The sequence below is a fragment of the Pelodiscus sinensis genome, chromosome 10 (genome assembly GCF_052426305.1).
Source record: "Pelodiscus sinensis isolate ZL-2025 chromosome 10, ASM5242630v1, whole genome shotgun sequence".
NCBI classification, from domain to species: Eukaryota; Metazoa; Chordata; order Testudines; family Trionychidae; genus Pelodiscus; species Pelodiscus sinensis.
In genome coordinates, this window is record NC_143061.1 from 38574209 (window position 1) to 38601578 (window position 27370).

The 27370-nt window shown below is 43.0% G+C and overlaps 1 protein-coding gene across 1 annotated transcript in view; it reads right to left on the bottom strand.

Annotated features, from left to right (window-relative positions):
* The window catches only part of NYAP2 (neuronal tyrosine-phosphorylated phosphoinositide-3-kinase adaptor 2), a 159337-nt gene extending 136530 nt beyond the window's left edge, over window positions 1–22807 (bottom strand). The window contains exon 1 of the mRNA XM_089780858.1: window positions 22491–22807. Within this exon, the coding sequence (XP_089636984.1) occupies window positions 22491–22519 (29 nt within the window). The 5' untranslated portion in view covers window positions 22520–22807. The remainder of the gene's footprint in view (window positions 1–22490) is intronic.
* Window positions 22808–27370: the final 4563 nt, after the last annotated feature.

The window sequence follows — 27370 nt, forward strand, 5'->3', positions numbered from 1 at the left end:
TGGTAACTGATTTAGCATAAGGTTACTGTCACATGGCATGTGTTGCTCATCACCTTACTTTGACATTCATAATTTCCTGATTAAACATAGGAATATACAAAATATGGCTGGCCATTGCACGCATTGTCAGCAGTCACTTCAGTCATTTCCTCATAGCCTGTCACACTGTGAGGGAGCGGGGATGCAGAACAGCTGGAACTTGTATCAGATCCAGCAGCAGGTTTTCTCCAGACGGAATTTCACCTTCCCAGTGGTTGAACAACTGCACAATGAAAAGCCATTAATGACTTTGCAATGCAAAATATAGGGGCTGAGAGAGAGCTGGGTTTGTATGATCTAGTTGTTACTTGCTTATGAAGTCCCCAGCAGAGCTGTAGTGTTGGGATGGGTTCTGTGGGGCCTGTGGCAATTCTTGTAATCCTGGCTGTAGGCAACAGCATGATAGCAAGTAGGTTCTTGGTTAGCCATTATCTAGCCGAGGCATTCTCAGACTTCATTGACAGACAACAAGAATTACCTCATGACCTCAGTATGGGAGACTGAAGCCTGAGCCAGCCCAGCCCCAAATGCCCCAAGTGGAAGGCGTCAGGGGCAAAGCCCAAGTCCCACTGCTCTGAGCAGGGGATCAAAGCAGGAGCTCAAGGGCTTCAGACCCGGATCTAGACCCAGCCAGGAGGCCTATAACCTGAGCCCTGCCACCCACAACTGAAACCCTTGGGCTTTAACCCAAGGCAGTGGGGCATGGACTACAGTCCCAGGCCCCAGCAAGTCTAAGTCTGCCCTTGTTACCCCATTTAAAGGGAGTCCTGACCAGTGATGATGGAACAAATTTTGGGAGTAGTAAGCTGCACTGCACCTTTAGACCTGTTGAGACTGGGGGTTGTCAACTCTCCTGGGCCAGACGGACTGGACTCCATTGTTGCAAATGGCATCCAGTCCAAGAGAGTTGGCATCCCTCACCACCCCAGGCCGGGCCACAGCTGGGGGCAATTGCAGAGCCTGAGGCCGGCAGCAGGACCCTGCAGCTGGCAGGCTGCAGACCCTATGTCAGGGTCAGCAGGATCCCCAGGACCAACAGAGCCAATGGGGCTTGCAGGTGCTGGGACCCTGAGAGCTGGCTGACTGAACCCTAGAGGCTAGCCAAGCTCATGGGGGCCACTCTCAGGGAACCAGCAAAGCATGTGGGGCCAGCAGGACCTGATGGGCCACCTGGAAGCCAGGCCTGGGGCTGGTGAATCTAGCAGTGGGGCCAGCCCCCAGGGCCAGGAAAGCCAGATACAAAGCCTGGGGGTGCTGCAATATACCCACACCCATAGTCCCATGTCTATCGTCCTGACCCACAGTTTGGTAACTGCTGAGTTAACCAGAACCTTGTCAAATGGAGCTCAGATAATTGGAATTTTGCATGAGTGAAGACAGAATTGCAATCTCTGGCACATTTGTTATTATAACAGCACCCTAGTGTAATTGGCAATTTGTAAACAAACCAGATCCGGAAATGAAAATAATGTAATTTGTTTTCTTACAGATAACATACAGGACCAAATTCATCCCTGGTGTAACTCCATTAAGTAAATAAAATTGAACTAGGGCTGATGACAACCCTAAATGTTTCAGAGCAAATTGTGGTTGTATGGTAACATTTCTTGTAATGTTGCGGATCACTTTATGGCCTGCCATCTGTAGATCTGAAATTGCACTGTAGCATATAGATGCCCTACTCTCTATTGAAGAAAATATGTTTCTTTAACTGTAGCTTGTTGTGTGAATTAACAATGTATGCTTAACAATGTATTCATGTCACTGCGCAAATCTTAGATTGCATCAACTTTAACTGGGAAGTCAGTGCTTAGAAATGGAACGCTTGAGAATCACATTTTTCTATGAAGATTTTGTTCCTACTATAGTAACACGTAAGGTCACTAAGGCTATGTCTAGACAGCAGTACTATTTTGGGATGCCAGAAGTATCCTGAAATACTATTCTGTATCTTTAAATGTGCCCTTTATTTCAGAATAGATTTCAAAATAATGGGTGCACTATTCCAGCATACCTGCAACCCTCAAGAGTTCCACAAGGGTTAAGGGATTTATTGGAATAGTGCTTTATTTTGAAATTTGTAGACAGTGCCAGATTTCGAAATAAGCTATTCCAAAATTAGATCAAAATAAGATATGCAATTTGCCTATTTCAAGTTGCTTATCTTGTTTTGACCTATGGGTGCAGTGTAGATGCATCCTAATAACGGAAGATCGGAGGGAAAAATTGGTTAGTTTACTTGGCACATTTGACAATGTTTTGCCTATTAGTCAGTTACCTTTCCTGTGTCGTGTTCTCATTGAGTACTGCAGTGGGTGGGAAGTTTACATGCACTCCCCCTGCCAGGCTCCAAAAGAGAAACAGCAGCAGCGAAGCAGAAAATGAAAAGGCATCAGTCAAGACATATGCACCTATATATCTGCTATCCTTCTTGGGCCTAACCAAAAAATCCCAGTGAATATTTTTATGAATAAAAATTGTCAGGAATCTAATTCAAATTATTATCTAGTTTTCAAAAGCAGTAGTGCAGCAATGCCTATTTAGTATGGTACAGCAGTCAATCATAGAAATGTAGGGCTGAAGGGGCCACAGGAGGTTATCTAGTCCATCCTCAACACCGAGGCAGGATTAAAATTTACAGATGCCTGTCTAGCCTGTTCTGAAAAATCACCAGTGACAGGAATTGCATACTTGATTAAATATCCTTACAGTTAAAATACTCAAAAGTTTCAGAGGGGTAGCCGAGTTAGTTTGTAACAGGAGAAACTTAAAAAAACAACGAAAAGTCTAGTAGCACCTCAAAGACTAACGCAACATGTGGAGCATGCAAGGCACTGCATTCAGCTGTATGGAGTGGAAATCCATCAACTACATGATACCATCTACATGTTGTGTTAGTCTTTAAGGTGCTACTAGACTTTTCGTTTTTTACATTTTTCCAGTTAAAATACTATTCCTATTATCCAATATGTATCCTCCTGGTTGCAGATTAAGCTACTTACTTTTTGTCAGCAGACAAGGAGAGCAATTCATCATTGCAGCCGCTCTGAATGCACTTGCAGACTTATCAGATGAGTTCTCAGGCTTCTTTTCTCCACACTAAACTTACCCTGACTTTTTAACTTTTTCCTCAGGAGGTCAGATTTTCTAAACTTTTATGCATTTATTGCTCTCCTCTGGGCTGTCTCCGATTTATCCAAATTGATATTAAACCATTATCTTAAACCATGGTGCCACAATACTTCAGTTGAGGCCTAACAATGCCAACTAAGACAGGTAACGGACACCAGCAAGAAACCTCATTCAAGTATTTTTCCTCTCTGAAGCTGATCCCCATCATCACTCACAAACCAGAAATCCATCTAGCCAGTGGCTGCTTATTAAGGGTAACTCAACAATGCAGACAACCAGCTCTAGTGATTGTGGTAGGATTCTAATTTAAATCCAGTGGCATTTTCTACAAATTCCAGCAGGTCATATAGAGGAGAATAGAAATATTGTAGTATGGGAGCAATTTGTATTTGGTATATGGCTATTTAAGCCCCTCACATTTAACTTTGGGGCATTCTCACCATGTGTGAGAGAAACTGCCCATTCTATTACAACCTCTGCAGTCCTAGTTTGATAGCAAGTTTCCCATTTTATTCAATTCTCCAGGGGAACCTAACACTGAGTTATAAAACAGGATGTGCAAACTCTTGCTGGTATGTCTGAATTCAGTGACCCAGAATTTTGTGGTGGTTTTAAAACCATTTGTAGTGGACGTATCATAGGCTTCAATAAGTTTAATACTTTAGGAGAGTACAGTGAATGTGATAATAAGCTTCATGTTTTTGTGGTAAGTTATTTATCATTCGTGAAGTTCATTAAATACTTGAGTCTCACATAATGGCTTAAACTAAAAAAAAAAGTTCATCAACAGTTTTAAAAAAATCTGTCTCAAACTGGTAAAGAGGGAGCTCCAGTTTTACACTCAGCTTTAATTTATTCAAATGCCATATCTGCTTCCCATATGCCATATCTGCTTCCCATGTGTTACATGTACTCTCTCACACATACATTCATATTTTATACCATCTCATCCTTCTTTGGAATGCATCAGAGCATTTGGGGTGAGAAATTTCTTTGGGCCAAAAGTTAGCCTGTTGGGTTTAGTCTTTAGAAAGCACTATTCTTTTAATTTGTTTGTAACAAATTGTTTACTCGCCATCTCATAAATCTTGATAAACTTACAAACACATCTCAGTGTGGCAATATTAAGTACCGCTTCTGAATTGAACTAACTAAGCTGTTGTGTTCTCTGTTTCCCCAAGGACATCAGTCCTGGGAATCATGAGTGTTTAATAGCTGGACACTACATACTTAGAAGGGGCTTTGGGACTGAGTTCACCTGCTGTTAGGCCTCAAGGCAAGGTAAGAGCTGACATATTCCAGAGGAGAGGACTTGGGCAGTAACAGACTGGAGTGTCAGAGAACTGACACACCATTAAGCACAAACAATCCTCTTACTTGCTGGAGGCATGGGGGTAACAAGGTGGCTCTCCGGATGCTCAGACCTGTGAGCCACCAGAGATGTATTTTAGAAAAAAGTAATGACAAGAACCTGGGAAGAGTTTATAGCAGGCAGCAAGGTGAAGGACAAGCATATGTGCAGTAACAGAGAATCTAAGTAGTCTGGTCACATAGAATCATAGGACTGGAAGGGACCTCGAGAGGTCATCGAGTCCAGCCCCCCGCCCTCAAGGCAGGACCAACCTCCGTCTACACCATCCCTGACAGATGTCTATCTAACCTGTTCTTAAATATCTCCAGAGAGGGAGATTCCACCACCTCCCTTGGCAATTTATTCCAATATTTGACCACCCTGACAGTTAGGAATTTTTTCCTAATGTCCAATCTAAACCTCCCCTGCTGCACTTTAAGCCCATTACTCCTTGTCCTGTCCTCAGAAACCAAGAGGAACAAGTTTTCTCCTTCCTCCTTGTGACACCCTTTTAGATATTTGAAAACCGCTATCATGTCCCCCCTTAATCTTCTTTTTTCCAAACTAAACAAGCCCAGTTCATGAAGCCTGGCTTCATAGGTCATGTTCTCTAAACCTTTAATCATTCTTGTCGCTCTTCTCTGCACCCTTTCCAATTTCTCCACATCTTTCTTGAAATGTGGCGCCCAGAACTGGACACAGTACTCCAGCTGAGGCCTAACTAGTGCAGAGTAGAGCGGCAGAATGACTTCACGAGTTTTGCTTACAACACACCTGTTGATACAACCTAGAATCATATTTGCTTTTTTTTGCAACAGCATCACACTGTTGACTCATATTCAACTTGTGGTCCACTATGACCCCTAGATCCCTTTCCGCCATGCTCCTTCCTAGACAGTCACTTCCCATCTTGTATGTATGGAACTGATTGTTCCTTCCTAAGTGGAGCACTTTGCATTTCTCTTTATTAAACCTCATCCTGTTTACCTCTGACCATTTTTCTAACTTGCTAAGGTCATTTTGAATTATTTCCCTATCCTCCAAAGAAGTCGCAACCCCACCCAGTTTGGTATCATCTGAAAACTTAATAAGCGTACTCTCTATCCCAATATCCACATCATTGATGAAGATATTGAACAGTACTGGTCCCAAAACAGACCCTTGAGGAACTCCACTTGTTATCCCTTTCCAGCAGGATTTAGCACCGTTAACAACAACTCTCTGACTACGGTTATCCAGCCAATTATGCACCCACCTTATCGTGGCCCTATCTAAGTTATATTTGCCTAGTTTATCAATAAGAATATCATGCGAGACCGTATCAAATGCCTTACTAAAGTCTAGGTATATGACATCCACCGCTTCTCCCTTATCCACAAGGCTAGTTATCCTATCAAAGAAAGCTATCAGATTAGTTTGGCATGACTTGTTCTTCACAAACCCATGCTGGCTATTCCCTATCACTTTATTACCTTCCAAGTGTTTGCATATGATTTCCTTAATTACCTGCTCCATTATCTTCCCTGGGACAGACGTTAAACTGACTGGTCTGTAGTTTCCTGGGTTGTTCTTATTCCCCTTTTTATAGATGGGCACAATATTTGCCCTTTTCCAGTCTTCTGGAATCTCCCTTGTCTGCCATGATTTTTCAAAGATCATAGCTAAAGGCTCAGATACCTCCTCTATCAGCTCCTTGAGTATCCTGGGATGCATTTCATCAGGACCTGGTGACTTGCTGACATCTAACTTTCCTAAGTGATTTTTAACTTGTTCTTTGTGTATCCTATCTTCTAAACTTACCCTCTCTCTGCTTGTATTCACTACGTTAGGCACACCTCCAGACTTCTCGGTGAAGACCGAAACAAAGAAGTCATTGAGCATCTCCGCCATTTCCAAGTTCCCTGTTACTGCTTCTCCCTCCTCACTAAGCAGTGGGCCTACCCTGTCCTTGGTCTTCCTCTTGCTTTTAATGTATTTATAAAAGGTCTTCTTGTTTCCCTTTATGCTTGTAGCTAGTTTGATCTCATTTTGCGCCTTTGCCTTTCTAATCTTGCCCCTGCATTCCCGTGTTGCTTGCCTATATTCATCCTTTCTTAGTTGTCCTAGTTTCCATTTTTTATAGGACTCCTTTTTTATTTTGAGATCGTGCAAGATCTCCTTGTTAAGCCAAGCTGGTCTTTTGCCATATTTTCTATCTTTCCTACACAGCGGAATTGTTTGCTTTTGGGCCCTTAACAACGTCCCTTTGAAATACTTCCAACTCTCCTCAGTTGTTTTTCCCTTCAGTCTTGCTTCCCATGGGACCTTACCTACAAGTTCTCTGAGCTTATGAAAATCTGCCTTCCTGAAATCCATTACCTCAATTGTGCTGGTCTCCCTTCTACCTTTCCTTAAGATCATGAACTCTATTATTTCGTGATCACTGTCCCCTATACTGTCTTCCACTTTCAAGTTCTCAACTAGTTCCTCCCTATTTGTTAAAACCAAATCCAGAACAGCTTCTCCTCTGGTAGCTTTTTCAACCTTCTGAAACAGAAAGTTGTCTCCAATGCAGTCCAGAAACTTATTGGATAGCCTGTGCCTCGCTGTGTTAGTTTCCCAACATATGTCTGGATAGTTGAAGTCCCCCATCACCACCAAATCTTGGGCTTTGGATAGTTTTGTTAATTGTTTAAAAAAGGCCTCATCCACCTCTTCCACCTGGCTAGGTGGCCTGTAGTAGACTCCTAGCATGATATCACCCTCGTTTTTTACCCCTTTTAGCTTAACCCAGAGACTCTCTACACAGCTATCTCCTACATTCATCTCCACTTCAGTCCAAGTGTGTACATTTTTAATATACAAGGCAACCCCTCCTCCCTTTTTTCCCTGTCTGTCCTTCCTGAGCAAGCCGTACCCTTCCATACCAACATTCCAATCATGCGTCCCATCCCACCAGGTTTCTGTAATACCAATTATATCATAGTTGTATTTATTGGTTAGCAATTCCAGTTCTTCCTGCTTATTACCCATACTTCTCGCATTTGTATATAGGCATCTAAGATACTGATTTGATCTTGCCTCCCTGTTGTGCCCTGACCCTCCTTTCTCCTTGCCATTATAGGCCGTAGTCCCCCCCCTTTCCAACATAACAATTAATCAGAGTAATTAGCGTAAGTATTTTGCCCCTGCTTGACAAATGATTTGTTCATCAGCCCGATTCTTCTGGTATTTGCCTCTCTGTAACAAATATGAAGACAGAGGAGTAACCCAACTTCCAATAGAAAAATAGGTCTATATGACTTGATACTTAGCGTTTAGGTGCAACAGCGAAGAGCACTGCAGAAACCGGTAGCAAGATGCTACTTGTGAATGAGGGCATCATTAAGGACATTGAGGCTACATCTATACTGCAGCCTTCTTCCGCAAAAGCTGATGCAAATGAAGCACAGAATAGAATATCGCCACACTTCATTTGCATAATTAATTAGCAGCTATTTTTGTGCAAGAGGCTTTTGCTCAAGAAGGAGCTGTGTAGACAGCTCCTTTTTGCGCAAAACCCCCCTCTTGCACAAGAGCGGTTGTTCCTCATTTTTTCAGGAAGAACGGCTCTTGCACAAGAGGGGGGTTTTGCGCAAAAACGGCTGCTAATTAATTATGCAAATGAAGTGTGGTGCTATTCTACTCAGGACTTAATTTGCATAAGCTTTTGTGGAAGAAGGCTGCAGTATAGATGTAGCCACAGAGTTAAACCCTGATGAAGATAACCCTTATGGGCTGTCTTTATTGGCAGGCATGAAAGTCTCAGGAAACAGCTGCCCCAAATTCATCTCATCCGTACTCAAATCCTGAGTCTCCTAAGGGTCCAAAACATAACCAGACCATTTAAACCCAAAGGCATTGGAGCCTTGTGTGCCCTTGTAAGTTTCTACACCCCGTAACCCTGAAGGTCACAGTGAGATTTCAGGCATTCTGAAGATCTCAACCCCTTTAGCACAGCAGGTCAATCAATGTCCAGGTCTCAGGACAGGACATTTACACTCTCCCTCAGCTTCTGTAAGTATGAAAGACCAAAGCGTTCAAATCCTACCAAGGAAAAACTAGCTCCTGCCTACAGGGCAAATTACCTAACATTAGGATCTTGTGAAAAAAGGTAATTCAAATGGATGTAACCTCAGAATGCGCACTCATGTATTGTGGCATCCAGGCATCCCTGAGCAGCCCTCATCCCTGTACCAAGGAAAGCAACAGTGTAACCAGTAACTTACAAGGGAGGGAGGCAGGAAATTTGCAGCAGTAGGTGAGAAGCAGGAATAGATCTGCTTTTGCCTTACATCTATGGGAGGTGCCCTGCCAGTCAGTCCCGGTATTTCTTGAAATTACTAGCCAATAGTAGCCCCTCCAACTAGGAAATTGGCATTGCAGTATTCATCAGATCCATAGCCCATCCTCCCTGCCTTTCCCTTTGATGTAGTATGGCTTAGATGCCCAGTACCACACCTGTGTGTGAAAACAAATTGGTAGTATAATCCTAACATGCATAGAGAAAGCACGAGCTACCAAAGGAGGACGCCTCCTCTCAGGCCACAAATGAAGAGGCAATGCATGAAAAAAAAAATGCTTACATGGAACAAATCTTCAATTTATTCCATGAATTTTTAAATACTGGCCTTTCTTGACTTCATGGGAGTTTCTTCTCCTTTTCTCCTACCATCCTAAAACCAGCAGATGATGCTGTTTGCTGAAGGGACTAAGCATTGTAATAGTATCACTAAGACAATGTTTAAAAATAAGGGTTTTTCCTTACTGCAGATCTTTTTCCTTCCTTTGACAGTGCACGCTGAGATTATTGGTTGTTCGGAAGTGGAAAAGAAATAGCTTCCAGCCACCAGCCCAGGAAACGTGATGGGCACATAGTAAGCTAAGAAGTTGCAAATGGCATAAAATTGTACCTGATGTCTGCTTTTTTCCCCCTTTTGTAGAAGGGACATTATGAATTTTGATTTGTGCATTTGCTAGCTAGTCCTTTCCCTACTATTCCTTCTTTCCTTATTCTCTGTCATTTTTGTTTCCTCTCCAAAAGGACAAGTAACAAAGATAGGTGACTCAAAATTGGGCTCTATCGATCATGGATGGGTTATGTAAAACTTTGAGGTGGCCTATGCAGCTATTTCTCACAGTCTTCAAACAAATTTTCTTACCGGACAATTCAGGCCTCTTCTGGAATTGTTAGAGACTTTTAGGACCAGTTAAACAAACAAAACTAAATGCCTTTATTCGTTGCTGCTTCACGTCTTTGGCCAAAATGTATCCATGATTAAAATTTTCTTTTTGTCACCAACACAGGAAGCATAACTATACAAGCATAAACATACAAGGCAGACCAAAACATCAAAGTGTCCTGGAGGGATTACATCCGTGGGGGACTAATAAATGTAAAGCTCTTCAACCAGGGAGAAGAAATCCAAAGGATGGAAAGGTGATTTGTAACTAAGCTGCATAAATATCAAAATTACTGCTACAATGCTCCATTAATTATTGACCTAATATTAATGCTAGAGCTAGTAGAAGAAAAGGAGTCCATCAGAAAATGACAACTTTGTGGGAACATATTAATTATGAGTTTTTATTAAAATTCTAACTATTTTTACCACCACCCCTCTTTGTCACTGCTTCTTATGGTTCTTTTTAGGTCAGTGTCCCTGATCTCCCACAGATGTGGCTCATTCTGTAATCAGGGTTCACTGTCTCTAGACCTTAAGGGGCAAGCCACCCTGTTACGCCTCCAGATTTTTTGCAAACAGAAAAGTCTGGTGATCATATTTGTATCTTTCAAGCTAAAGTCACATCATGCAGCAAGCTGTATTTCAGTCTCCAGCCCCACCATCACTCAGATTGAAGTCAGATCGCTTGGGGTAGTGAAAAAACAGTGAAAGCAGTTCTTTGCAAGCTGAGAAAAATCAGGCCTCTGCCTGATACTTTTCACAGAACTGGCAGAAAATGCCTCTGGGCCTAAGTTCATTTCTATGCCTGATAAATAAACATAAAAAGGCTGACATGGCAGGATTTCACTGTTGATATTTTTTAGAGAAAAGCAAGGAAATGAGAGTGATAAATTACTCACTCTCCTCTCTTGTCCGAGCCATTAGAGGGAATGGTACATGCTATATACTGCAATGAACACCTACTAGTGCTACTGGTTCCTGCAGTGTCAGCTGCAGGATTCTATTGTTTTGAAAGTAAAAAGAGAAAATGTCATTCTGTTTACAACCAGGCCAACCATTAAAAAGTTAATATTAATCAACCACATTCTGGCATAGTTTTCCCTCTTTTAAACCACTCTGGTATCTCATACTACCAGCTGGTAATGTATCCAACCTTCACAATTGTGAACTCTGAATAATAAAGAGCGTGTCAGTCAAAGGGATATACATCAGTAATAATTACTTCTCTCACACTCATTGTGAGAATTCCATTCACGATGATAGACGACTGATACATGAATTAATGGTATCCCCATACATGGCTCATAAAATAACTGCTAAATGCTTGCCCCTGCTTATGTGAAAACAATCTGTTTAGCATATGTAGAGTAGAATATGCCACTTTCTAATGAATATAAACATATTTGCATATCATATTACACATGATGTATGTAGCTTGCATGCATGCTAGACCAGGAGAGCAAATATTCTCCACCCAGACCAGCTCTGAATGCATCCACAGTTTCTTGCCCTGCTCGGATCTCCAAGTCTGTTGCAGCTGAAAAGGACTGAGGCATTGGAGTGACGGCAAGAAACAGTGGCTAGTCTCAAAGGTATGCTTTGCTACAATTCAAGTAGATCAGATCGTTTATTACCTTGCTTAATATATTACTTCTGGAAAGTGTCAGTTTTTAAATGTGTTTTACATTCAGGAGTGACATCACACCCCTAGACATAAAACTTATTGTGAAGTCAGTTAAGCAGTTCAGATACCGTAAAGTCAATGCCAGAAGGATCATTTCCAGAAATAGTAATTTCACAGAGAAGGTGGGAGGGGTGGGAAATTATGACTGTAAGTAGTGAAACAGAAAGACAATCAATTTCTCTCAGGTCTCCAGTTACCCCAGTGTATTTGGAGAAATCAAAATTTCAAACCCAAAAGATTAATCTGTTTTCCAAAAGTCTGCAGCAATCACTCTTGACTTCAAATTCTAGACAGACCTATTCAAGCAAGCAGCACAATTACTCAGTAAGGGGCAATTGGCTGTAGCGTTCCAGGGGGTGGAGAGTCGAGATATTTACCTGTCCTCACATTCTTGATTTCAGCTTTCTGTTGTACTTTCAAGCATCAAATGAGTAGAATTTTAATGAGCCACAACCTTTTGCTTGAGGTAGTATTTTGGCAAGTTCTCATGCAGCAGACAGGTCTGGATTTTTCTTCTTTTCACATCAGAGCTAGCTTCTCCAATGCTTTAATGGGCTAATTTACTGGGCTAATTTACTACAATATTTCTGCTATGACACAGGAAGTCTCTGATGTAATGCAAAAACTATGGTAAGTAACACGCATGTCCATTAGGCACAATTCTAAGCTGCTGCAGAGACATGTATTATCCCAAACCAAACAAGTCACTTCTCGTAACAGATATTTGTTTGCTGAACACCCTCATGGGCCTGATATCCGGACCCCATTGTACTAGATGATTTAAAAACACATGAGAGAAGCCCCATCCCCAGGAGTTCACACTATAAATAATATAAAGTGTCATTTAGACTAGATTCTACTCTTTTAGAGCTTACAAGCCTGTGAACAAGTTGCCTCCTCCCAAACACCCCTTTGAGAGTCCCCAGCAACTCCACTGAAGCTTATCATAGAATACTAGAACTAGAAGGGATCTCAAGAGATCACCATGTCTAGACCCCTGCCCTCACGGCAGGATCAAGCACCATCTAGATCATCCCTGATATCTATCTAACCTGCTCTTAAATATCTCCAGTGATGGAGATTCCACAACTTCCCTAGGCAATTTATACCAGTGTTTAACTACCCTGACAGGAAGTTTTTCCTTATGTCTTACTTAAACCTCCCTTGCTGCAATTTAAGCCCATTGCTTCTTGTCTTATCAGAGGCCACCCTTGTACCACCCTTTTAGAGACTTGAATCTAAATCTTATCTTCTTCTGCTCATACCAGCATAATTCATATCACCCCAGCGCAAGCAGTCTTTAAAAACATGTAGCCTCTTGACTATTGACATAAATCATACTATATCGTGGTGTCTTCTGCCATACCCAGACTCTGTTCTCTGCTGTCTCTCCACAAGGATACACACTCCAGCCTTCTTCTGCAGTGAAACCCCAGTCGTCCAAGCAAAAACCCGCACCACTTCCCTGGGAGCAATTCCCACTTTCCTTGATCCCCTGGCCAATTCCCCAGGGTGCAATTCTCCAGCAAGCACACATCAGTAAGTAATTCCATCCACTGTCCCCTCACCCTCTGCTCTGGCCCTTCACTGCAGGTCAGAGCCAGCAAGTCTTTCCCACTGCTGCTTCTCCTACCTTTAGCTCCAGCTCTCTAGCTTGAAGATGCCAGCCAGCAAACCCTTCTTGCTGCTCTGTCTTCAACATTTCCCAAGTACCACTTTCTCTAGCAGCTCTCATCTTCAGTCCTTACTCGCTGAACCGGCCCTCTCCGACTGCCACCCCTCAATGTTGCCTACCCTCTTAATTGGCTCAGCTGGAAGCACCTGGACTAGAACTGGAGCCCTGAGCCCTGTTTCATTCTAAGGACAGGCTACCCTGCTACAAGACCTACATTGTGTGATATTAGCTCCTTTAATGGTGATGTGTATAGTTGCAAATGTATTGTATATGAAGTATAATACATTGCATTTATGTGCAACTAAATGAAATATAATTTTCTTTTGGCTACAGGCATGTAGGTTCTTTACTACTCCCAAAAATGCCTTCAGTGACTTACAGGGACAAGATGATATTTTATTGCCACTGGGGTTTCTCTGTTATACTCCTGCTGCTGGATGTACTGTCATGATCACAATGCCTCTAGAAGGGAAGCATGGAGTTATTTTTATGATTATCAGTCTGTCTCTAGAGGGCAAGTATGGAGTTATTTCTGGGTTGCATTCAAAGGAAGAATCTTTTGCAAGGAATCAAAGGAAATGCCGCCCTGTCTTGTCTCCCCTTTGAAAGAAACACAAGATTAAAAAGAAAAGATGATGTCTGAAATCATTCCTGTACTCATGCCTGGCAAAGAATGGCATGCAGGAAGCTTGCCCATCTCTGGTCTTTGGGCTGCCAGGGGCTAGTGTAGGAGCAGCATTGGTTAGGTCAGCTCTATCTTGCACTGGCTGCAATATCCCTATGGGGTTTGCAGCAGCTGGGGAATAGCTGAAGTGTAAAATTGGCCTGGTCATGCATTCTTTTACCTATCGTGTGCCTCCTAAGGAACTCACAGAGCCAACCACCTATGCTGGCACAAAACAGCCATAGTAAAGGGGTGATTTCAACCCCAAGTTTTTCTACAGAGAATCAGCCACTGTTCTGCCTAATACCCCTTAATTTAGTGTTGCAATGTTTAATTTACAGAAGGATCTAAGAATGACAGTGAAATGTAGTAAAGATGATGGTTCAAAAGATAAAGGCTCTGGAAAGCTCAGCTGATTTTCACATGGAAGATGAGCATAAGTTAATGCAATTCCATTCAGCGCAGTAGAAATGACAAAGTATCAAAACCAACCAAAAATGAATTGTGTATTTAAAAGCCTCAGATACATGAATATCTATCTATTCCTAGTAATAGATTTCACCCCTCAATTGAAGTAAAAGCATCTCATGATGTCTAAGTGCAACAGGCCACGATCTAAGCACGTACACAAAAAGATGGAAGTGGTTCAAAAAGTATAGAAAACTAAGTGTATGAACTGTTACTTTAAACCGTGAAAATGGGTTTATTCTATGGCGTTTCAATGTGGTAGCCATCATGTAACCAGGGACGTAGAGTGTGTGCAAAAAAGAAAAGCATTAAAGTGTAGATAACATTTGGGGACACGTCATAAGAAAGCACCATTCAAGTTGTGCGAGAGCTAGCCAAATAGCCTATTGCAGCAAACATGTATGTTTGGTACACTGGTATTTCCCTGTGAGTGCAGGCATGTAATAGTGATTTAGCTTTTTTGAATTCAATAAAAGCAAACAGCCTCCCAGAACCACAGATCCCTTAACACTTTTTTGGGTCACTGTTGCAGATCAACACCGTGTAAAACAACTGGACCTCATAGTAAACAATGGGAGACAGGAATACCCCAAACATCTCAAAACAGAGAATACGTGCAAAGGAACGACAGCCTTTGACTCACTCATTATCTCATCTTCTGGGTTTGGTTTGTGTTCCTTCTGTTATGTGCTGCAGGAAAGCTGCTGGTGACTGTATAGTAAGGACTGTCTTGGAAGTATCACATGGTCAAACAACTGAAAGTTTATATCCACACAGCATTTGCTTGTATATAGCTATTGCAAAACTGATATTTAGTGTTCAGCAATGCAAAAGTCTTGAGAAATAACTGATTCAACCTCCTGCCCCAAAACGGACATTTGCCACAGAAATTCTGTGAAATAAGCATTTTTCATTGCAAATATTAATCAAGAGCCAATTGGGTGGGAGCTGAATGTATTGCAAGGACTGCAGAGACACACAAAACATAAACATGATTTTATCAGACAAGTCAGTAGAAGGAGGAGAGGCTCCTGGCTGTTCAAATTTCCAAGTAAGTTCCTATTTCTTTTGAATCACTGCACATCTCTAGTTCAAAGCACGGAAGGGAATATGATTTCCCCAAAGCTGTGAATTTTCCCCAGCAATGTAAAGTGTAGCAACAAAAACATAATAGTTTATAGCAAAGATAAACGACAATGAAAAATATCCATGAAGAAAATAACTGCGCAAAATTCAGTCTCTCTAGTTTCACTTTTTTTGTATACAAACACAACATGTATGTGGGTTTGTTTTTTTATAGTAAATGACACTTTTTCTCTAGCCTTTCTTAGCTGACATTCTCCTTCCTTTACTGCAGCAGGCTATTTTGTCTGATCTAGCTCACACATCTAAGCAAGCGAAATCAGTCCCAAAAGAGAAAGGAACTGGCCACCAGGAAGTCCGCTTTGAGCTCCTGAGATCTAGCAGACAGTTTGCCACAACACACTTGCTTGGTGGATATCATTCGTAATACGACTATTGGGACTTAATCCTTTGGCTATTTATGCCGAGCGCTGCCTTGGGGCTGCTATCAGTGTAAGTTAAAAAGATGATTACATGTGAAATGGACCATTGTGACTGCAGCTTTCTTGCTTGCGATGCACATTTCCAAAGATGGTTTTAATTAGATTTTAACCTAGCTTTGTGCCTCCTGCAGCAAAAGAATCAGTAAACAAGTTTGATATGGCAGGGAGATGAGGATGACTTCTCCAAGGGAGCTGGGAGGACAAATACTAATAGACATTGGATCATCCTAAAAGCAGAGCAGATTGACTTTCAAAAAGGCACTCACTCCCCTTACTGGCTTGGTAATAGAAGCGCAGATTGAAAAAATATTTAAATTTTAAAATTTTCTATGAAAAACAAGGATAAGCTTTTCATGAAACTGTGGACCATATTCTGTCCTGATCTGGACAATAAAGGCACTTTGTCACCACTCAGTGCTTTCCATGACTCTTACAAAGATTCTGGGAGGAGGTCGTGCATGCTGACAGAGCACTGTCGCTGACAGACTCTGGCCACACCAATTCTAAAACTATTAAGGGAATTTAAATATTAGTTTCAAGAAAGGATAACCATATTTTCCCAAAATTGAAAACAGGACACCACAAGAGGGCTGTTCAAGGATCCCCACCTGCCTCCCCATGCAGAGCTGACCCAAAGCATCCACTCTCTCCCCTGTATGTGGGACTGGCATGAAGCTCCTGGAGCCTTCCATGCACAGGACCAGCTCCCACCTGCTTGTGTGGGACACTCCTGTACTCAGGTCTGATACAAGACCCCCGCCACCTACTCACATAGGACTAACCTAGCCCCAGCTGTTTTCCCAAGCTCTCCCTCCCATGCAAGATTGATCTTTCTGCTTATTCCACCTGATACACACTTTTTCATACCCTGCTAGGGGGTCGAACCCCATTTTCTGTGAAAACTGGGCATTTGTCCCATTTGCACTTCCCAATTAGTACAGGCCTTAAAAATGACTCTGTGATTGACAAAATGGGACATATGGTTGCCCTATTTCAAGACATTAGGTTGGCCAGAGCTGCTTATTCTTTTCATAATATGATGACCACCTCAATCCAGTTCATTTAATGTTTTTAGAGATGCATCTTATTTTATCTTCATGAAAGAAAAAAGAATGGAAAATGTTAAGAGAAGTTTAAGAAACAAAATTTACCTCATTTACAAAACCCATTCACTTAAATCCAAGAAAATCAATAGTTTAAGACAGAATAAATTTTACACTGCCTAAATAACACCCCCCCGCCCCCACACACACACACACACATTTTTTCTTATAATGCAATGTATATTTCATTAGACTATAACCTTAACTCTGACCCAATAAATGCCGGTGGTAGTTTCAAAGTATGAACTCAGCACAAAATCTTTTGGAGAAAGAAACAGACATTATACATGCACGTAGCAATGGTTCATGTTGATCAGTCTTAAAAGCAAGTCTGCAGACATCCATAATATTTTCATAACACAAGAATATTACACACTATTACTCTTAATTTAAGAATGTTATTTTGAGGGAAGAGCAACTTTAAGTAATTTACCAAAACATTCTACAGGGCATCAATGGTATTAAATTATATTGACCAGAGTATACCTATGATGGGATATATAAACCCCACAGTGGGATAGAAGAAGTTAAGGGGCCGGTTTTGGTACAGCTGATATAGGAGCTCAGAAGAGAGCCAGGCTGCTCAGAAAGGAATAGATATGGTAAGAGCAAAGAGCGACTTTGGGGAGCTCCTGAGCAATGGTACACCTAGAACCCTTGCTGCAGAGAGAAGTCAGTGTAGCAGCAATACCAACCATTCTAAGGCAGTGCCGGACTGAGCCATAGTTGCGCCCTGGGCGCATGGTGCCCCTTACCACTTCAATCAGGCGCCCCCCCATAGGTTGGCGCCCCAGGCAGCTGCCCGACTAACCCCCCCCCCCTTAATCTGGCCCTGCTCCAGGGTCTAACTCTTCCCTAATCCTGGGAAACCCTTCTTTCCAGCATCTGGTGGATTATTTGAGAAAGGCAAAAAGCTTCCTGTGTCTATGTCCTGGACTGGGTGGGTCAGTGACAGCAATTAAGCACTTGTATGTGTTTGATATCACTGCCTCTTATACAGCTTTGGGGCTGAGCTTGGGAGAGGGAGAACCTGGGCTTCATAAAAAGGGGACAAACACTTTCCCAGCTGGAGATGTAGGTGGGTGATAGAGACATTGTAAGTCATGAGCCAAGGGGTCACAGCCGGTAGATGACTCGACAGGAGGTGAAGATTCTCTTCCATTGTAAGGGATACTGGACTTGAATAATTGATTGTATTCTGTTATTGCAGAAGAGGATGTACTCAAAAGGTAACCTGGCTGGAGGGCTGAGTACTATTTACTTGAAAGGAGACCGGAGTTACCACTGGCGTGGGATACTAGAGACTGGGGGAGTGTCATGACTCAGGTACCTCACTACGTACTATGCATATCATCAGTAAAAATGTATGTCATCACAATACCTAACAAACTATGGAGCCAGCAGAATCACAATAAACAAATGCACTAAAAAAAGTCCAAGGAGATCAGAATTAAGTGACTGAAGTACCATATTTTCCAGCGTATAAGATGACTTTTTATACTAAAAAACATCCCCCAAAAATCGGGGGTCGTCTTATACGCCGGGTATAAACATACAGGCAGCCCCCGACTTGCAGGTACAAACGGGGCTTTTCTCGCCCCGGAGGACACGGACTGCGGGACCTCGTGGTCCCGCCGCCCGTGTACTCCGGGGCAAGAAAAGCTGCTCCGCGTCTCCCTGGTCTGCAGACCAGGACGACGTGGAGCAAAGCCACAGAGGGGCTCCAGCAGCGGGGCAGCCCAGGTATGCCTGGGCTGCCCCGCTGCCCGAGCCCCTCCGCGGCTTTGCAAAGCCTCGGGGGAAGCCGGCAGCGGGACAGCCCAGACACGCCGCGGCTGTCCCGCTGCCGGCATCCTCAGAGGCTTTGCTCCCGGTGTCCCTGGCCAGAGCAAAGCCTCAGAGGCGCGGCACCCCGCTGCCGCTGCGGCTTTGCTCCCCATGTCCCTGGTCTGCTGGGGGGAGGGCGCAGCTAGTGCGCCCCCCCCCCCCCAGCAGACCAGGCTTTTGTTGCGGACCCTGGGGCAGAGCAGCTGGGGCACTGCCGGTTGGCCTCTTAAGGGGGGGTAGTCTTATATGGCGAGTATAGGCGAAAACCTATGTTTTAACTAGAAAATTAGGGGGTCGTCTTATACGCCCAGTCGCCTTATACGCCGGAAAATACGGTATTATAAATGTGCATTTCTTTACATTTGATAAGAAAAATAGATTTCTGGGTTTTTGTAGACAGGGTAAGGTCCTGATCCTTAACCATTACATTTCTTGCTTTTCTAGTAAACAATGTGGTGGATAATCACATCACTGCCTCTTAGTAGCCATAACTATTTAGAAATTGAAGGGTTTTAAAAAATATATTCTATTAGTAACATGTATCTGCAAGTGTTAGGCCCAATTTTATAAGTCCTTCTGCACAGAACTTCTAGGGTGAGGCCTTTTAAGTCACAGAAAGAAGCTACTATGACAGATACTCTCTGGCTCACAAAGTCACAGGGGAAAACAATCCACTGAAAAACAGATTGAGGATGAATGAGTGAACAAGTAGGAAACAGCTAGTCATAATATTTTGTCATGAGGCTACATAACCTTTCACATAATTCTAATTTTTCAGACAAAAAATGATAGCCACCTTATAGTTTCTAGTGCAAATCTTTTGAGGAGGAAACTGAAACCAGAAATAAAAGGGATTTTATATTCTGGCTAGTAAAAAGGGGTGTATGCATGTGTGTGTGTGCATGCTTTAATGGAATTGGATAAATGAAAATTCAGTACCACTTATGGGTGCTGAATACTTTGGAAAATCTGGCCCTTTGATCAGAAGTGAAAGATTGTGGGTCTCTTCACCATGCTAATTTAGCTAATTATATGACCATTCAACTTCAATGGTGTCTTTATTGACAGAATTGGCTTGTCCAAAATCTTTGTCATCAGCAGAAATTCAGCAATCTGGTCAATGAATGATTCTTGGCTTTATTTCATGTCCCAAATCAAGAAATAATTCTGCAAATTGTCTCCCTACGAGGCTTATATAAGGACTCACCTGAAAGGGACAATAAATGATGGCATAATCACCACATGGTGTCATGAAAGCAGCATTCTAAAGCATATAACTCTACTCAATAACAAGGCACTATTTTATTCTGGCATATCTTAAAAATGTCTCATTAGTGAAATGTTGGTTTTGCTTCTGAGCCTTCGCTTACACACACAAATGAAAATATGAGTGTCACTGTCAGGATATTCAACTTTTCATCATAATGAATACAACATTGCTTGCCCTTCACGTGACCTTGCTAATGTACAAGTACACTTGAAAATTAATTCCCAGACAAAGCTAAGGGTTATTGCATTGTGGATCACTTTCAAGAGGATTACCAAAAAACAAACAAGGAAACAAGGATTTAGGCCTCATATACACTGGTTTTAACTAAAAATATTTCCACATACGTGTGACTGCTTGTGAAATAAAGACAAAAGTGTGATTGACTTAAAATAGAAATCGAAAACAGTCTTTCCTCAAGTTCAAAAGCCACAACACAAATCACCAGATTCATTAATTCCAGCATACAAGAACTTGAAAGGTGTCCTCTTTTTAAAATGGGTTGCCTTTATATAACTGGAGCTAAATGACAGCTGCATAGCTGAATCAAAAGGCCCAATAATTGATTTTTTTATTAATTAAACTAACATGCTCTTCATACCTTTTTGTCACTCTGCCAGATTTTCCCCTTCATTTTGTTGATGCAGCATATTGCTCCACATATTTCCTCCACTGTAATTCAGGGGTCATAAGTAGTGGCTGTAACTTTTTGATTAAAGGACAATCATAAACTCTGTTGTCCAAAATGCAGCAAATTAATAAAAACCAAAGGCAGTCACTGATTTGCTTTTGTTCACGTTTTACTGTTTAATAATAAACTGCTTCCTGTGCAGAGTTATATCTAAGTCCCACTTTTCCATTACGTTCAAGTGTACACACTTTGTGATACATTTTGATTCTAACGAAGTGTTGGCCAAGCAAATGAAGGTCCTCATTAAATCAGGAATAAAAAAATGCACACTATTTCAGTCAGATCTCATGCTCTTCACCGACTTCCCCCCGCACACAGCCCGTGTGTGGATTGTATAGGCAGTACAGAAAAAATCTGTGTCAAATCTAGGGCAGGTTTTAAGTGGCCATAAATACCAATTATATGCCATGTGCTCCTTTCCACTATGTAATGTGTAGCATGACAAATGTGGCAGTAAAAATTCTGTCCCTGCGGAGGCAGGAGACAAGCAGCTCAGCACCTGCTGGCCTTCTACACATTACAAAGGCCCTCGTGTGTACATGCTTGGGCTTGGAGCCTTTGGGGAGCGGAGACAGTGCCAAAGAGCACACTGTCTTCATAGCATACTCTCTTTATAAGTTACTAATGCTCAGATCAGCAATAATCCTCCCTCCCCTACCCAAATCTGCCAATCAGCCTGCTCTTTCTGATGAGCACACATAGACGCAGGTAGGGAAGTGGAAATAAACAATAGCAGCGTAATTTCTAAAAGCGAGCAATTAGAGGAGTACTATGAATTGTCAAATGCTCCATTTAGTTTGGAGAAGAGAAGAGAAGAGAAGAGAAGAGAAGAGAAGAGAAGAGAAGAGAAGAGAAGAGAAGAGTGAGGGGGAACCTGACTGCAGCCATCAACTACTTGAAGGCAGGTTCCAAAGAGGATGGAGAGAGGCTGCTCTTAGTAGTTACAGATAACAGAACAAGGAACAATGGGCTCAAGTTACAGTGGGGGAGGTCTAGGCTGGATATTAGGAAAAACTATTTCACTAAGAGGGTGGTGAAGCACTGGAATGGGTTCTCTAAGGAGGTGGTGGAATCCTTAGAGGTTTTCAAGGCCACGCTTGTCAAAGTCCTGGCTGGAATGATTTAGCTGGGGTTGGTCGTGCTTTGGGTGGGGGCTGGACTAGATGGCCTCCTGAGGTTTCTTCCAACCCCAGTTTTCTATGATTTTATAATAAGAATGGCTTGGAACTTGCAAGGTCACTCTCTGCTGTCCTCGCTGATACTTTAAGGGAAGTCAAGCCTGCCGATGGGTGGGGGCAATAGGTCAGGGGCCTGGGTGATTTAAAAAGGCCCTTGGAAACAGGCCTGCTTCCTGGAAGCAGCTGGCATGTCCCTGTGGCCTTTGAGGAGGAGTCTCCACATGCTGTCCCTACCCCAACCACTGACTACTCCTTGGCCACCCATGCAGCAAATGGGAGCTTTCCAGGTAGTGCCTAGAGACCAACCATCCCCATAGGCATGCAGTGGTCCTTTTCAGGAGCTGTGTAATATAAGCACCAATCTCTCTCCTTTTCCTGTAACCCAACCCTTTGCCCCAACCTAGAGCTCATGCCCTGTACCCAAACTCCTACCCGGAGCCCAAATCCTCACCCCCATCCCACATCCTAACCCCTGACCCAGCCTCCTGAAAAAGAGTGAGGGGAGGAGAGCAAGTGACGGAGGGAGTGGGGTCTGGGCCTTATAGAAAGGGCAGGACAGGGGTACCATCTAAAGGAAGAGGTGGGGAATGTAGGGGGCAGGGGAGACAAGGGTCTCTGGGTTCTCACAGTTAGTAACCATACCTGATAGGCACACGGAAGCCCCTGGCCATCCAGTAAGAGCACAGTCTGCAGCACAGCCAGCAGCTTGCTGGGCACTAGCCAGGGCAGGCACAGCATCACCCAAATGTCAGCACACAGTGTCTGTACATGTGCAGCTTGTGGTGTGTGTGGGGGAGAGGGGGAGGAGGACACATTGATTGTTCTGCCTGGAATTGCTGTGGAAACCTGTGAGTATTTCTGCAGTTTGTCCTGTCAGGTTAGCCCATGAGCTAGCACGGATACTGACCGCTTAATATTCCTAAAGTGCTCTTAAGCAAAGACCCCCAGTTCAGACCCCGTTTATACTCTTGAAATCTATAGGGTTTTGAAACTGAAGGCAGAAAATTAGCTAGAAAGGTGCTGTGGAGTAGAAGTGCCTCTGATAAGATGAATACCCCATATGGCCTCTGATTGGGTTAATGTGGGCCTGAGTGGCCAATTAACATACCTGAGAGCACCTGCAAAGAGAGAAAGCCAGGCTTAACTGATTATGAAACCCAGCAGGGAAGGATTGGTGATGATTATGAAGACACAGTGTTAAGAGCAGGGGAGAGAGAGTCTGCAGCCCCTCTCTGTGAATACAGAGGGGAGGAAGAGGAAAACCTGTGGGAAAAGAATAATTCTGGGCACCCCAGTGAGAGTAGAGAAAGCTGGCAGGCCATAGGAAAGTTATAAAGCCACTACTGGAATGGAGCAGGTTCTGGTGGCATACCAAGAAAGAAGGGCCAGACTTGAACTTCCAGATAAAGAGCCTTGGGAAGAGTTTAATGGAGGAACAGAGTAAGGGGAACTTTAGAAACATAAAGGGGGTATGCCTGAAAATGTCTGGATACGAAGGATGCCAGAGAAACAGCAGCAAGGGAAGCACTGCACAGACTTTGTTGTTTAGAGAGTCCATGGGCTGGAACTTACAGCGGTAGGAGGGCTTGGGTTCCCCAACCAGTCACTGGTTAAGTGGCTTGAGTCTGAACAAGCATATGAGGACCAAGGACCTGGCGCTGAGATGAAATACCCTCTTTTCTGGGGACATTGGACTATTTTATCTTGACTTTCTGTTATGCTGGATCATGACGTAGCCACAGAGCTGCATTATGGGAAGAGAGACCACCAGGCTGACTGTCAGCAGGGGGCACCAGACTGAAAGACCATTACTAAACTATGCCTGACTAGAAGGGATGCTCCTGAGCGAGGATGTAAGTGACTAGTCGGCTACCCAGTAAGCAAAAGCTTATCAGGTAGTTGACTAGTCCCTTGACTAGTCACTCCCCACACCACCCCTCCTTGCTGCCTCTATTAGAGGGGGACAGGGAAGTCAATGGGGTAGTGGGGACTGGGCATGAGTCGGGAATCAGCTGGTCCAGCTTGTGCCAGGTTCTACCCACTGTGCTTCACCCTTTTAAATGAATTAGGAGCCTACCAGCTCTTACCTTTGATCAGTGAACACAAGAAAGGCCATACTGGGTCAGATCTAAGGTCCATCTAGCCCAGTATCCTGTCTCTGACAGTGGCCAATGCCAGATGCCCAGAGGAAACAGTAAATCATCAAGTGATCTCTCCTGTCATCCATTTCTAGCTTCTGACAGAGGCTTGGGACACCATTCCTTCCCATTGATGGACCTATCCTCCAGGAACTTATCTGCCTCATTTTTGAATCCTGTTAAACTCCTGGACTTCACAACATGGCTATGTCTACATTGGTGGCTTCTTGCACAAGAACATCTTGCGCAAGGGTTGTTGTGCAAGAAGTCATGCACAAGAAAATGTCCACACTGCCATTTGCGAGCTGTGCTTTTGCGCAAGAGCACCCATGGCAGTGTGGATGCTCTCTTGTGCAAGAAAGCTCCAATGCCCATTTTAGCCATAGGGCTTTCTTGCGAAGAAATCCCTGCCGACCATCCACACTGCCCTCTTGCGCAAGAGCCCCTGTGCAAGAGGGCTTACACCTGTTAAAAAAGAGCATAACTCTTGTGCAAGAAGCCCTCTCTTACCACACCGTACTGTAAATCTTCTTCCGCAAAAGAGGGTGGGCAGTGTGGATGCTCTGCGGATTCTTGCGCAAGAATGGCCGTTCTTGTGCAAGAACCCGCCAGTGTAGACATAGCCCATCTATTTTATCCTGTTGCTGAAATACTCTTGTATTAGTGAAATGGAAATGAAGAAAATGCCAAAAAGGGAGGATCCATCCACCTCTGTCCTTATTTTAATTTAAGACATAATGGGAAGCAAGGAGCAGGAGTGTGGGGGGGGTGGGGGGGGGAGAGGGTGAATCAGACAAAGTGTTGCTTTACTGAAATCTTCAAGTAAAAAAGGAGCATGAAATAAAAGCAAAAGCCTGGTGGTCTCTCAGTTTAGTGACATTTTTCCCCTTTGCAGATTTTTTTAAAGATCACATGACAAAATGGCATCTGTGTGTTTAAGAAGCTACTCTGTGTTCTTTGGCTCTGAACTAGCATGTGTATCATGTGATGCAAGGGTTGCCATGGTAAGTACATATGCAATTTTCGGATCTGCTCCATCACAGATGCCTCAGAATTCAAATCAACGTTGCAAGAATATGATTGTATGGAAAAGCATTTCTAGGCTGGGTGTAAGTTTGGATATGAATCTGACAGAATTTTAAGTAAAATATCAGTTCATCAATGTAATGCAGCCAGATCTCAACCAAGTCATTTAAATTACAGATTACCAGTCTGATCAAAACTAATGTAATTTTGACACCTACACATTGCAGTATATGAGTATCATTGTGCTTTCCCATTTAAAGTGCCCTGTATTAAAATATAATACAGTTGGATCTCTCTGGTTTAGCACTCTTGGGACCTGCGTGGCCCCAGATGAGGGAATTTGCCAGATGAAGGGAGATCAATGCTAGCCCCTCTGCTGCCAGTCTCTGGGTTTTCCAGGGAGGGAGGGGCTGCCAACTTCCCCACCACCAGGCTCCCCTCCTGGCCACCAGCCCCTGCACCCAGGCTTCCTTCCCAGCTGCTAACCCTGCTGCTGACCCCAGGCACTGGGCTCCACTCCTGGTCCTGGTTGGGCTCCTTGCTACCAGGTTGCTGGCCTGACTCCACTCCCAGACCTAGATGGGCATCTGGCTGCTGGCCCTTCCACTGCTGACTCTCAGGCTATGTCTAGACTATGGGGTTTTTCCATGATACCAGAGGTCCAGGGAACGTGTCTGTTCTGACACTTTATTTGTGGAAGAGCCTACGTGCTTTTTTGGAAGCCCTGTCTTCCTCCTTCCATGAGGAAGAAGGGCTCTTCTGCAAGAGGAGGATTTTCCGAAATTTGGCCTAGTGTAGACGGGCCAAATATCAGAAAAGCCTCTTCTGCCAAAACTTTTGGAAAAAGGTACACAAATTGTGGAGCACAATTTGCATTCCTTTTTCTGATAAAACATTGTAGCCTAGACATAGCCCCAGCCAGCCCCCCGCTCCCACTCGCAGGTGCTTTCTGTTCCTGGATCAGAAAGTCCCAGACCAGAGAGGGTCAACTGTTGTCTAGCTGCCAAAATATGTTTCTTATTAGTCTTCTAAGAAAACACACATTTTTTGCTACTATAAGAAGACCAAAACATATCTTTAAAAACAGGTGCTTTTTAACATTTGCAAGGCCACTGCTGTGCTATCTCCTTTTATTAGGGATACTTTGGGAATTTGGGTATTTCTAGACCTGCTACTTTCTCCAATTAGTGTTAAAACAATAAACTATGCTTGTTTTACCATTCATATTTTCTGTTTCCTTTCTCTTGTGTGCAATCTACCTTCTCTCCCATAGCAAAAAAAGGGAAAATAAACATTACATTCAATGTCCTGATTAAAAAAGATAACTCCAGTAATCTATAGTAATAGAGAGGTAGCCATGTTAGTCTGCTCTTGCTAAAACAAAAGGAAAAACTATGTAGCATTTTAAAGACTAACAAGATGGTTTAATAGGTGATGAACTGGCCCACGAAAGCTCATCACCTATTAAACCATCTTGTTAGTCTTTAAAGTGCTACATAGTTTTTCCTTTTGTTTCACCAGTAATCTATAGCACCCTACAGATATATAATATGGCATTTTATTCACGGTGAATTTCAGTTAGCATTTTCTGAGTGTGGATGGGATAGACATCTACTTCACTTTTCTAATCTAGATGGCTTAGTGATCATGAAACTAAGACCTAATCAGGTGGATTTCAACTGAAATAAAGAAAAACTTCAAGCAGATTTCAACTGAAACAAAGAAAAACACGAGGCATACCAGAGCTGTCGACAAAAGCTTCCCTTGTCGACCGCTGCGCATCTAGACTGACCCGCTGTGCTGGATCAGCTGATTGTCGGCACAGTGCGGCAGCCATGTTTATTTTAATGAAGCGGGGATTATTTAAATAGTTTTTTCAGCTTTCACTATGCTGAATAAACTATTTTACATGGCTCTGTCGACGGAGCCATGTAGTCTATACATAGCCCCAGTTTACTGTTTTTTTCTGAGTGCATAATTGTCTGCTGCGATATTGTCCCATCTGGTGATACGCTGAATGAGAGAAAAATAACTTCTAATGTATACCAACACATCAATTTCTTTCATACAGCAGGACTTTTTTGTCCCTCAACAATGTGCAGAGAAGCACAACAATCTTAATGTTTAATATAGATTTTTCTCTTGATGAACTGCATTTTCAAACGATCCTACTCCAATCAGAGACACTGCACCTTAATTTCCTTTTGTCTCTAAAAATTCAATTAAAAGCATGTTTCAGAAATTGAATTATAGTACAAAATTAGCCAAAATTATAAAAGACTACATTTGCTCTAGCATTCAGGGAACGACTGTACCAAGCAATTCACTTAATGGCACATGTGATCCCAAGTTAATAAC